This window comes from Pseudopipra pipra, chromosome 11 (genome assembly GCF_036250125.1).
Source record: "Pseudopipra pipra isolate bDixPip1 chromosome 11, bDixPip1.hap1, whole genome shotgun sequence".
In the NCBI taxonomy this organism is placed as follows: domain Eukaryota; kingdom Metazoa; phylum Chordata; class Aves; order Passeriformes; family Pipridae; genus Pseudopipra; species Pseudopipra pipra.
Genome location: NC_087559.1, coordinates 12,729,126 through 12,741,813, shown reverse-complemented (window position 1 = coordinate 12,741,813; position 12,688 = coordinate 12,729,126). Strand labels below are relative to the sequence as shown.

Here is a 12,688-nt window from a genome sequence, read left to right as displayed (position 1 = left end):
TGCCTTGTTCCAGAGGGAGGAGGGCGGGAGGAGGAAGAAACCGGTGTACCCGAGGGTGGGTGGGAGGGAATTATGAGGGGGAGGTGGGGGGAGAGCATTAATTCCGTGGTTGGAGCTCGCAGAGTTCCTCCCATTTTGCACAGAGCAGGAAAGCTGTGTTTCCATGGATGCCCAGATATGGTAAAGTTAGTTGGATACAGATCTTGTTCAGCTTAGCGCTTCTGGAGTGGCTGCTCATATCACTGACATGGGTGAGGCTTTTAGGTTATCCTTTGCTTAATATTTTAAAAAGGATGTATTACTTTTAGTAATGATTTAGTAATTATTAGTGACAATGCTGTGAGCTTGGTTCTGTGTGATACATGTAAAATGCTTGATTTGTAGCATCTTTAGATATTAGTTAAAAACCTTATTCCTAAAAATAGGGAAGTATCCTTTATGTTTGGGGGTGATTATTTGCTAAAACAACAAGTTTTTAACTACTCCAATCATTATGAACTCTGAAGGCTGTTAAAGTCATGGGAGTTGTTTGGAATAGCTGCCAGGTCTGAACCCCTAATGTGCTTTAACTGTACAGGTGTTTTCCCCTTCCTCCTCTCCAGTTATTTTGTTTGCATTAGCATGAGAAGAGTCTGGCTCTTCATCAGCTGCTTTGTTTGTACTTGCTGCCTTCTGTTTCGTGTACAAGGGGATGTTATTCTGGCACACAGAGATAGAGAATTTTTCATGTTAGATGAAGAAAACTTTTTTTTTCCTGTTAACCTATCTGTGTTTTGTCATCTTGCTGATTTTCCCATGTAGGTACATTGGTTGTCTTCAGTTTCAACTTAACTTATTTCATTTGGGGGGAGTTTAGTTCTGTTCTCTTGTTATTTGAAAAAGCTTTCTTATGTCTCCTTTGTTTTTTATTTATTTTCATATACTAACTCTGTTGGTATAACACACTTGATTTATTTCTTGATGTCCTTCTTTCTTCCTGTGTCCTGGTACTTCTTTGTTGCATGTACATTATCTAAATGTGATGAAATGATTTTTGTTCACCATGCTTTTCTGCATGTATGGTAGAAGTAGGGTCTGTGTACTGGGAATGTTGCACTGACCCCTTTTAATATGTATCTCTGCCTGGAACTTGAGACTCAGAGGAAACTACTTCTAATCTGCAAGTGGGGAGCAATTCTGTCAAACCAAGGCTCTGAACAGTCAGCCTAGAAAGATTTCATTATGTGTAACCTCACCTGCATGTTGGTTCCTCACTGAGAGACCTTCTGGGTTAGCCCACACCAGAGCTGGTGTGTCATTCTTTAATGGACCCATCAGAACCAAACCAGAATTATCATTTAAGAAAAATTTTGAGTCAGGGATGGTTCTGTGTGGGAAAAGGATGCACTGGTATGATTAAGTCCTCTCATCTTTTGAAAATGTCTCCTTGAAAACCTAGAACTGGGAAAGTAAAAAAAGGAACAGCAAACAAACCCAAAAATAACTGTGTGGCTTCACTAAGCTGCATGTAATAATGTGGTGAATTATGTGTGAACAGATACTTCATGAAGTTATTTTTTTATTGGAAAGGACATGCTTTCTCTTAATACAATTTGAGCTGAAAATTCTTTCTAGAAATTCCTGTGTTATTTTATATCTCTGTGGTTCTTTAATGGTTCACACCACACTTCTTTTTAACAGTACAGTATGTACAAGACTTGTTGCTATTATTTTATTTGTCCTAAATACTGAAGCACAGTTTTATTCTTAACAGCACTTTCTTTCTGACTTGCTACAGTGTCTGCATTGTTTTAATTTCCTTCTCTTATTTGTTCTCTGGTTGAATCAGCTTTTGCACAGTTCCAGCTGGCAGGAACACAGCGTTAACCCAAGTTCAAGCTGTGCACGAGGCAGTTGCATCCCCTATTAGAGGCGAGGGTGGATTAAGGATCCAGGGATGTGGAATCCATTTTAGCTCAGACTTGCAAAGAAATTAGCTACCACCAGGTTTTTAACTGTTTCTTGAACTGGGTGGTTTTCTGTTGACATTTAGCTGTACTTGGGTGTACAGGAGAAGTTATGAACAAAGCATTTACTGACTGTAGTTGCTTTTCCTTGTCTCTTGCAGAGAATCAAGCACGAGTCAAAGAATCCAACGATTTGTCGGACACTCTCAGCCCCAGCAAGGAGAAAAGCAGCGACGACACTACAGGTGAGAGTTTAACTGAGGTTTCTGTAACAGATAATTAGTTTGAATTAAATCACTTAATTAATCATGAATATCTTCTTACAAGAATGGGGTGTATTATGCAGAGTCAGATACAAGCTTAAAGCAGTATTGTCTACTCTGCAGCTTCATAATTAACTCTTGTAAATTGAGAAGAACATAAAAGCTTCTCTCCATGTTAAGAATGAAACCTGTCTGCAGTCTGCCTGCTCTCTGAAAGGTTGGGGTTTGTTTGTTGGTTTTTTTTTTAGATGCTCAAATGGATGACCAAGATCTAAATGAACCTATTGCTAAAGTAGCTCTTCTAAAAGGTAAACAAACTTATTTTTGTAACTTTAGGTGCATAATCTGTATATGTCATCTTTTTATCTACCTGTTTTTTATCAAAAGTGCATTGAATAGAGTGCTGAAATTCAAAGGTTTTAATCATGTAGTATGGAAGAGTTAAATTTAAGTATCAATAATGACTCCTTTGGGTGATATAATATAAAAGCACACTTCTGAGTGTTAGTATAGAAATAATCTGTGTATAAAGGTAGTCTCTGCACTCACCAACACTGTTTTAGGAATTTACATGTCGTGACTTCAAGTAGAGTTGAGAATTAGTCAGCATACACTTAAGTTAGGGCTGATAGCTGTGGGGAGGAGGGATTCTTCCATCACTGATATGCTTTAAGCATTGTCTAATTTTACTTGCATAGCTTCCATCACTGTCAGAAATGCTGCTGTTAGTTTGTAGCTGACAGGTTAACCAAAACAAGACTTTGGTTTTTCTTTTTGACACAATCAAGAATTGAATTTCCTATTGTAGCTGTATTTAGAATGATTGCTGAGCTGTAGCTTTGAGCTTTATAGCTATAAAATTAAATTTTTTTACTTTTCTTTGCACTAAGGACCTGTGATTAAAACTTAATTAACAAGGTAAATTTACATATTCATGAGCTGGAAAATGTGGCATATAAATTAGTTGTTACATTTAGCCTACTGAAAATTAATTCCATGCTTTTTGTGCAGGTAGATATTTGATAAGATTTGTAAAATTATGCTCATGTTGTGATCACAAGTAAAAAGAATGTCACAGTTCTTTGTGATTCGAAAAGACAGGAAACCATAACAGAACTTGGGAGACCTGTAAAAGAGCTTTTTTCTGCAATTGTTTACACTCCCTAATTTTACAACAGAAAGGCTTCCAAATATTGCACAAATTACTTTTGCTTTTGGCAGCGATATAAAATGGAGTTTGATCTTTCCCAGTAGGCATCAGTTCAGCAAAGCAGTTTAGAAAGGAGTATTTGAGATACTGAGTGTGTTCCATTTGGGGTTTGCTCTAATACTTGCAATTAATAACAAGTATATTCTGTGACTTCCTATGCTAGAAGGTAGAATTGGATAATGTTGTTTGTAGTGATTGACAGTCTTATTTTCAGTTATAAATTTGAGGTTGGCAGCAACTTCTATTTGAAAAAAAAATGTAGTTGAAAATTCAGTTGAAGATTCATTAAGTATCAGAACTTTAAGTCCAGAATGGGAGACATATTAAGGAATTGGTTTTCTGTAAGCATTGGCACATGCACTGAATTCACAGCTGGAACAACCCTTCATGTGTAAACTGTATGGTAGAGAAACTGAATTCAGCTCATGTCAAAGTTTTATTTTAATTCCAATTGGTTTAGTTTTAAGATGGCAACTGAAGACTAGTCCCAACTGGCTCGTTGTCTTAGTTATCTTCTGCAAACAAATTAAAGGGAGTTTGTGGACCCCTTAGGCTGAAACCCCATGGATTCCTGAATTCTCCTTTTATGCAAGGCAAGTGTTAAGTTCTGCCAGAAAGGTTCATTGAACAGCCCAAGACCAGGATCAGGCAGCTGTGACCCTGCTGCTTCCTGCATTGCAACAGTCCCGTGTCACAGCAAGGGCAGGTGTAGTTACACTTGCTCTGTCCAGGGTGTGCTAAACTGGCAAGGAGGGTTAATTGAACACTTAGAGGACTAAAATCAAGTTTTCTATAGTAATATAGAAGCAGTCTTTTGCTAATGTAGATGTTTTCATTGCTTTATCTGTCTTTACTCAGTTGAAGATTTAAACCATAACTGTTACTGAATTTTTAAGTGAATAAGTAGAAAAATACCTATTTGCATAGAGAGCTTTGCTATTGAATTAACTGAAATAATTGGAATAACTCGTTCCCTCTTTAAGCTATTTATGGACATTCCTATTTTGCTCTCATGAAACCATTACAAAATATCTGTACAATGAATCATTTGCCCTTTTTAATTTTTATGAAGAGCCTATAAACCCCCACAGCGTTGAGGTTTCTTTCAGAGAGCTACTTCATGTGCCTGACTTTGCCCTAAAAAGGATCTTACTTGCCACAGAAAGGCTTTCAAGTGGCCTTGTTGTGCTGTCATATAATTAAGGAAGAGTGAGAACATTTCTGATCTGGCAGCTGTTTGGGACGTGGAAACAGCTGCTGGAAAAGGCAGCGGTCTTGTTGGAATTTACAAAACAATGGAACAAGAAAATTATGAGACTTCTAATTGCTCTAGTTTAATCCAAACGTCTTCTATCAAAAATTTTGAGTGCATTCAGGATTAGTTTCAACTTTCTACAAGTCAGAATCGGGCAAAGAGGGGAGGGGGGAAAGCTGTCACAGATTAGTTGGTTTTTCTTCTCCCCTTTCCTCTCTCCTCACAAGGTAAATGACTTTAAGAGCCATTCATAACAGTTCCCTGGACACTTCTCTTTAAACAGGCTGTTTGTGACTACTTATTGCAAAGTTAAAGACAGGTGAATGTTAAGCAGGTGGAAAGAAGCAATAAATGTCATTGGAAGGTTGCTGGTCTTGTTCCTGTCAACGCCCCTGTGTTTTCATAGTAACTACAAGACTGATCCATGGAGTCTTAGTAGAAAGTGTTTTCAGTTGAAGGTTTGCTGAATAGTGGTAGTTTACCTAAGAAATTTTTAAAATCATCAGTGGTCTGTTGATGCAGAAAGTTTGGGAACTGTTGTTTTGTGTTACAGTAGCCAGGTACTTTACTTTAAATATATGATAGTTTCCTCCATGTGGATCTTACAAAACTAAAGAAAACTCAGGGTTTTAATGGTTTGTGTGATTTCACTGGAGTACCCCGAGTATTGTCTTCTGAATAACCTGAGAAATCCTGCAAAATTCTGGAAGTGAACTACTGTCAGACTTGGAGAAATACCAGCCTGCTAATAAAGTTGCTTCCACAGGCCAGGCACATACAGATAGGGGATCAGTTAAGACCACAGCCTATGTGTGGTTCTGTGTCATCTCTGTTATCAAAACAAAAGTGTAAAGGCAAACAGAAACAGAGCTTGGTTAACATCTTCATGTTTGTAAATACTAAATTTTTAGTATTGACATAAATGAATGAGGGTTTTCAAACTGTTGTATTTGACCTTTTTTTTTTTTTAAATTTAATTTCTTTCTGGCACCTCGTTGTAATTAATGACAACTTCTTTAACCTTCTCTGAGAATGGTTAGTCCAAAGCTGAACACTTCTGAAAATTGATCAAATACTTTTCAGTTGCAGCCTTTTACACTCACTCTCAAACCAGGTTTTTGTGGTGTGAATTTGCTTCTTAAGGGAACTGATTCTAAGCATGATGATATTTAGTAGTTTTGTTATTTATAAATAGAGCAATCCTACTCACTTAACAATTATTTTTCAAAACTAAAATTACCTTTTGATTTAGAAGCATGTCAGGCACATGAAAATTCCCCTTTTGGGTTAGAGTAGGAAAGAGTTTTTACCTTGGTTGTTCCTTTGCTCAAATGATAATGTTGTCCCTTAAACTGAGCCTCTCGTCTCCTTTGAAGCAGTACTGTCTTTTATGATGTGTGCTTTCAATGACTAGAAAATCCTGTCCACCAGCAAGTTCATTTAGGGTGTCTTTTATTGGATTTGGGACACTGCTTCTTTATCAGGAGGGATTGGAGCATAATTTGTCAGCTTCCTCATCCATTTCTTCTGAAAAGTCTCATTAAGGAGTGTTGGAAGTCTAATTGCCCCATGTCTTTATCCATGAAAAGCTAAGAACAAAACATGTTCAGTAAAAAGAAACTTGGATTTGGAAATAATAAACTATAAACCAAGGTATTTGGATGAAATATGGGGTGCTCTCTGTTCTTTCTGCTCTCATAATTTTGTTCTGAAAAAGTCTAAAAGCACACTTGTGTCCTCAGCTCTACTCAATCCCACCAGTTCATTACTGTGAGAACAGAAAAAAACAGCCCCTTATTTAGAGGGATGCAGTATGAATACTTAAGCATGATTTGACAAACAAGTGTTTTAATTAAGAGAACAAGAAAAAATGTATAGTTCCTTTATTGGTAGCATATATAGTCAAACGTCAATGTCAAAAGTATAATGATGAACTAAACTGTAGCTTCTTTTTATTTTTTTTCTTATTAGTGAAGGGTCCAGACAATGAAAGTAATATTTTATTCAAAGCCTTTATCTTAGATCCATATGGTCTCTAGTTGCAGATGTTTATTAACCAAGTAGCTGTGCAACTCCTGTACCTTTTTTTTCCCTCCCTCTCCCATGAGATGCAGCTGGACTTCTTTCACCAATTACCTTTCTTTACCTTTCTCACCAAACAAGCTTTGTATCAAGTTTTAGCCCTTTACCTAAAAAGTTTATTAATGCTATTTGAGCCTGTTGAAAGATCAGTTTCTGCACAGACACTGCTTAGGGAAAATCTAGTGAATGAGGGTTTCCTGGATGCAGTTCCTGGCACTGCAAATGCCTGCAGACTGGAGTGTTCCTGCATTTAGTTTCTAGTGTGTGTCCCTTAGAGGGCACTGCTATTGGTTACAAGTAACTTATTTTTCCTCTTTTAAATTCCTCCAAAACTTCAGCTATAAAGGTATTTACTTTGTCTGTGACTGCAAGTCATGTCTTATAAACGCAAGAGGCATTTAATGTGCATTTTAGCTAATACAAAACTTAGGGGAAGAGCAAATGTTTTTATTTAAATAACATGCATAGATATCTGATCATAATAAAGATATACCTAATTAAGACAGTGAAAATAAATGTAAAGGCAAAATTTATTTTAGTATTCACTAAGAACGAAATAAGGAGGCTGGACTTCTCCTCTTTTTCTTAACTTTGTTTTAGAAAACTTCCCTAATTTTTTCCTTTCCTCGTTGGTCCCCAGAGGGAGGGTGGCAGCAGCAAACCCTCTAAGAGCAGCTCTTTGCCTGATCCCTGCAGCTGATGGGCATTAGCAGCCTCAGCAGGAGGCTGGGCTGGGGGTGTTTGGGAAAGGGGGAATGCAGGGTCATTGCTCAGGAACAGGCTTAGAGTGGCTTCCTTCAAAAGGAGACAAGTTGTAAACATGTGCTTGTTGTCCCTCGGTTTTGTCAATCCAGAAATCCTTGCCAAGCTATACAGTGTTTTCAAAAACTCTCTAGTTCTTGTTTGTTACATTTGGTTTTATACTGCATGTTATATGTAATGAATGTGTCAAAGTTCGCATATGTTTTATTCCTTTTCTAAGTATATTAATATTTTGGCTAATATTTACCTAATCCAGTTTTGAGTTTACTTTAACTAACTTTGGAAGATTTGAGTAAAAAGTTGCCAGTCACCACGTGGCAGTGCAAATTAAACTGTTGTTCAAATTTATGATTTAAAGAAAATGTTCTTTTATCAGATGAATTGCAGGGTGCACAATCAGAGACTGAGGCTAAGCAAGAAATTCAGCAACTGCACAAGGAGCTGATTGAAGCCCAAGAGCTAGCTAGGACAAGTAAACAAAAATGCTTTGAACTTCAAGGTGAGACCCAGATCAACTTGGTTGCGTAGGGTATTCATTAAAATTGTATTTATCAGGTAGTCTTAAATGGGGGTCCAGTTTTGCTGACTGTCTGTTAGATAAATCTGGTTCATAGCATTCACATCTCTTGCACAGAATGTCAGAAACTTTTACACTTTTTTTCCCAAACTTTTTTCTTTTGCTTGTTTTTTTGAACTCTATGCAGTTCAATTCAGCTCTGATTTTTTTTAGTTCAAGATAAACCAACATGTTTTCATAGTATCAAATACATACTTGAACTCTGTATATTTTATCCTTATGGAATATATTTATTGCCAGATACCGATTAATCTGCTTTTCAGTCAGATAATGCACATAATGGGATGTGTTTAGATCATCCTCCCAGCTATGTAGCTGTATCATTACCCTCAGTAAAGTTGTGGGTTGTTTTTTACAGGAAATAGTATAGTCCAGTTGAGTTGCATATTATTCAATGTTCTTTATGGGATGTATTTACAGCTTTTTCTTTTTTCTCCTCCCACACCAGTTTGCATTTAGCACACACGGAGTTTTCGGAGCAGGCAACAGATTACATTAATTTCCAATTAATTGTAATACTACCACAATAATGGAATGATTTCTTAACATTAACTTTTATTAAACTACTCACACAGTTACTAGCTTTGATAACTTCCTGAAATAATATGTTTGTTTAATCTTTTCATTTAAGAGGAAGTTGTGACTAAAATGAATTACGCAGCTGAAATACATGCTACTAACAAAACCTCTGGGGCACATTTTCACTTTTGTTTATAGCACTCTTGGAAGAAGAGAGAAAAGCATATCGAGTGCAAGTCGAAGAGTCTAACAAGCAAATAAATGCTCTGCAAGGTAGGAATTTATTTTTTCTCCCCCCACCCTTTAGGGAAATATATAGCTTTGACTTTCTGTGGCATCATAATTACTAATAAAGGAAAATGTTAATTGAGTGTATGTTTTAAATCTGATTTATTTCACTGTATCTTTGAATTTTATTGTGAAATGTTTCCTATCAGTTCCTATGGTTCTAATAGTAACTTAGAAAATGCAGAAGATGTAATCTGTAATAGATACATCTTCATTTCTCTTCAATCTTCCTCAGTTCTGAATTATGTAGGGCTTCTTACTGTGATGACCTTCAGAGCACTGAGGAGGTTTAGTCTTCAGAATGAGAGGAGCAATTTAATTTTGAATATTATTCTGCTAGTAATGAAAACTCTCCAAGTAACAAATACTGTAACAAAAGTTAGAAAATAGAATTTGATAGTTATTTTGATGCAGAAAAAATAAATCTTTTTTTTCCTCTCAAAAAAGAGAATCAGAGATAGGACCTTGACAGAGCCAAACTTAACTGCAAGATGCCTCTTGTTGGTTCAGTACTTTTTTGTTCTCTGATCCTTCTCAAGTGAGGTCTTGCTAATGTTTCCTCCTCTCTCCATTGTAGTTCAGACTGTTCTGATGTTCATTGTGTCCTTGCTGCTTCCCAAACATTTAGGGTGTGACACATCTCGCAATTTCGAAAAAGTTGTCAGGATTCTTCCTTGGCAACTGCTGTGAACTGTAGGGAGGGGAAAAAAAAACCTGGCAGCTTCATGCAGTAACATTTCTTGAAGTATTTTCATGGAATCAGTGTTCTAGCCCAGCCATGGCTTTTTTATGTTTGTCGTGGAGAAGAGAAAGGGCCACAGAAACAACTGAGATTGTGTCTCTACATGTGAAGTTCGTTATATGAACAGATAGGTAGAGCAAGGAAATTCAAGTAACTTGTTATGCCTTACTTAAAAAAATAAAAGAAGTGAAACATTCAATTTAGATGAGGTAATGGCTTATATAAATGAGAGATGTAATGGAAGTTTTCCTTCTAATTGTCCTTTCAAATTATACCCAGTGCTTCAGAAACCATTCCAAGATTCTTAGTAGTAATTTTCATGTGTAAGTTATTTCTACAACTCCACCAAGCTTTAGAAATTCTTGTGCATCTTTGGATTTTCCATCATACTTCGCTTGTTTTTACGCCTGAACATTTAAAGGGACAGTTATTCATCAGCAACACAGATGGAAGAAAAGAACACATTTCTTTGAAATGCTGCCAATACCAAGAAGCAGTTTAGCTTGGCTTGATAAAGAAAATAGTATCAAGAAGATATAATTTGCATTCCTTTGCTCAGGAACCTGCTTTATTAGCAAGTCGTAGTTCTTTGTGTTTTAGAGGGTATTACTTAGGTAGGCTCAGGGCTTCCAAGGCTACTTGGAAAGGCAACTGTTGGTACACCAGATGTTGTGTTACTGTCAGGTTGTTATCATCCACTACTTTGTTTGCTATTCTGTTACAGTACAAGCCTGTAGAAACTATTTTCAAACAGACGAGGTGGTAGTAAGCCTCATGTTGCACACATATATTTAAAAATCCATCATGCTGCAAGTGTTATGGAAGAGGTGGACTGTTTCATCTCATACAGAATTGCTGTGGAATCTAACTTACTCTTGTCTATAGCAGCTCTTATGTATTGCAAAGTACAATAGCTATCATATTTTTCCCATGCTGTCTTTTTCTCCAAAGTGGGGAATTGGGTAATTCATGGGTGCTTTAGTTTCTCTAATGAGCTAAATGTCTTGCTTCAGTTTAGAGGAAAGCAAAAAAACCTGAGTTTTTCTTCTTTGCTGTACATCAGCTAACAGCAAAGTTTCTAGATTGTACTGGTATATGAATTCTTTCTATATTACTATGTAGCTACTGAAAAATATCAAGTATAATTGTCATGAAGGTGCAGGTGTCTCTTGAGTAGCTTTGATGCTGTATCAGTTTACAGCTAAACTCACATTCTCCCTGTCATCTTCTGTAATGGATTGAGAGGACAGAAATAAATACAAGTAATCTAGGAGGGTTACTCAGTCTTGTTATCCACCCTGTAGTGGATAACAGTTTCCACTATCCTCATTTGGCCCTTTGCTTCTGAAACATGTAACTTTAAATGTATGATCCTGACCCTCCACAGTATCTTACATTAGGTTTTCAGGTCCTGTGAAGAATTTTACCTTTTCTTCTCAGAGTAATTCTTTATTAATTTAATAATTGCTTTTTTGCATGTTAAAATCAATGAAATACATGTGAACTCTGATACGTGTTCTTTAAAAAGTAAAACAAAACCACAGCAAATTAAACACTCTGCTCCTATCAGTCAGGGTTTTAACTGTAGTTTTTCCTCTGTACTTTTTTGTCCGACTGTTTGCACTGGATTCTGTTTGCATGTGTGTTTATGAAAAATCGTTGTGCTCAGAGATGTCTTTGGTAATGAAACAGTTTTGGGTGGGAATAACCTATAAGGTTTTCTTCATGCAGAAATGTCACATAGCCTACTGTGTACGTGCCTGCTGCACATTTACAGTAGCTGTAAATGCTAAAGGACTTTCCAACTCAGTATATTTGGAGCAGCTGTCCCTTTCATTCAGAATTCATCTTGTGCTTTGAAAAAGGCTTTTTGCAAAGAAATAATGTTTACTTCCTCTGGTACATGTTAAGCATGGAGTCAAAATTTAGACCCTGTGCCTCAAATTTTTATAGACATCACAAGTTAACTGCTGAACAGGCAAACATTTCCAGTGTAGCTTTGCAACTGTTTGTCTTGTCAGAGAAGCCTTCTTCCTTTTCCTCTTGTTCCTGAAAGCCCCAATGTCCTCGTTCTATAATCCTTGTTTTGCTTACAATGAAGTTGGATCTAAATCTTGCTTCAGATTTTGGAGAGTTGCTTTAGTATCACACACACAACACAGCTTTATCTAAGAAAGCTTTGTTCAGACATCATTTTTGTTTCTTTTGGCTCTGTGCTACATGGCCCACGTACATATCTCTGTCAGTACAGTATTTGACAAGATCAATATATTTTTTCAATTGCATTGGGCTTCTTTAGTCCTGTTAAATATCCACAAGCTGAGAAAGGGAGTTATGTTTTTTAGGTTTTCTCTAAATACAGTTTTAAAAAATACAAATGTTAATGTCGCTTTCCAGCCCAGTTGCGAAGGTTACAAGAAGAAATTGAGAATCTTCGTAAGGAGAAGGAGAACGAGATTTCAAGCACTCGAAACGAACTAGTCAGTGCTCAAAATGAGATCCTGTCACTTCAGCAAGTAGCAGAAAAGGCAGCATCAGAACGGGACACAGATATTTCCACTTTGCAAGCAGAGCTGCAGACGGTGCGAGCGGAGCTCGAGCGGTGGCGGAAAGATGCCTCGGATTATGAAAAAGAAATTGTCGACCTGCAAGCCAGTTTTCAGCTCAGGTGCCAGCAGTGTGAGGATCAGCAGAAGGAAGAGGCCACTCGCTTAAAAGGTACTCCTTTGAAGGGATGTCACAGACCAGTGCTAACACAGCAGCCTTCTCACTCTGGGGAAAGGCAGTTACTCAAATCACTGTTGGTCTGTCCCTTTGCAGTCATTTACTCTGTCTATATATATATATATATTTATACACAAATATGTATATTTATGTATGTGTGCCAAGGCTTATAGTGTTACAAAAGCTGTTTTGCATGCTTCATTAAATAGTAATTGTCTAAATTAGCTCATGTACTTTGATATCAGGACCAACTATAATTCCACTTTGAAAAGATGGAAAACTTCTACAGTTGAGGGACTCATACTGCTGCAGATTTCCAA

The 12,688-nt window shown here is 36.9% G+C and overlaps 1 protein-coding gene across 45 annotated transcripts in view; it reads left to right on the top strand.

The window, feature by feature from the left end:
- The window catches only part of SLMAP (sarcolemma associated protein), a 91,457-nt gene that overhangs the window by 57,768 nt on the left and 21,001 nt on the right, over window positions 1-12,688 (top strand). For 33 of the 45 annotated variants that reach the window (XM_064667574.1, XM_064667572.1, XM_064667573.1 and 30 more), the window contains 5 exons: window positions 2,108-2,191; window positions 2,458-2,517; window positions 7,895-8,017; window positions 8,813-8,887; window positions 12,042-12,362. In XM_064667574.1, the coding sequence (XP_064523644.1) occupies window positions 2,108-2,191; window positions 2,458-2,517; window positions 7,895-8,017; window positions 8,813-8,887; window positions 12,042-12,362 (663 nt within the window). Of the gene's footprint in view, window positions 1-86; window positions 252-1,875; window positions 1,987-2,107; window positions 2,192-2,457; window positions 2,518-7,894; window positions 8,018-8,812; window positions 8,888-12,041; window positions 12,363-12,688 lie in introns of those variants that run through there. The other 12 variants (XM_064667595.1, XM_064667608.1, XM_064667599.1 and 9 more) reach the window with 3 other exon arrangements.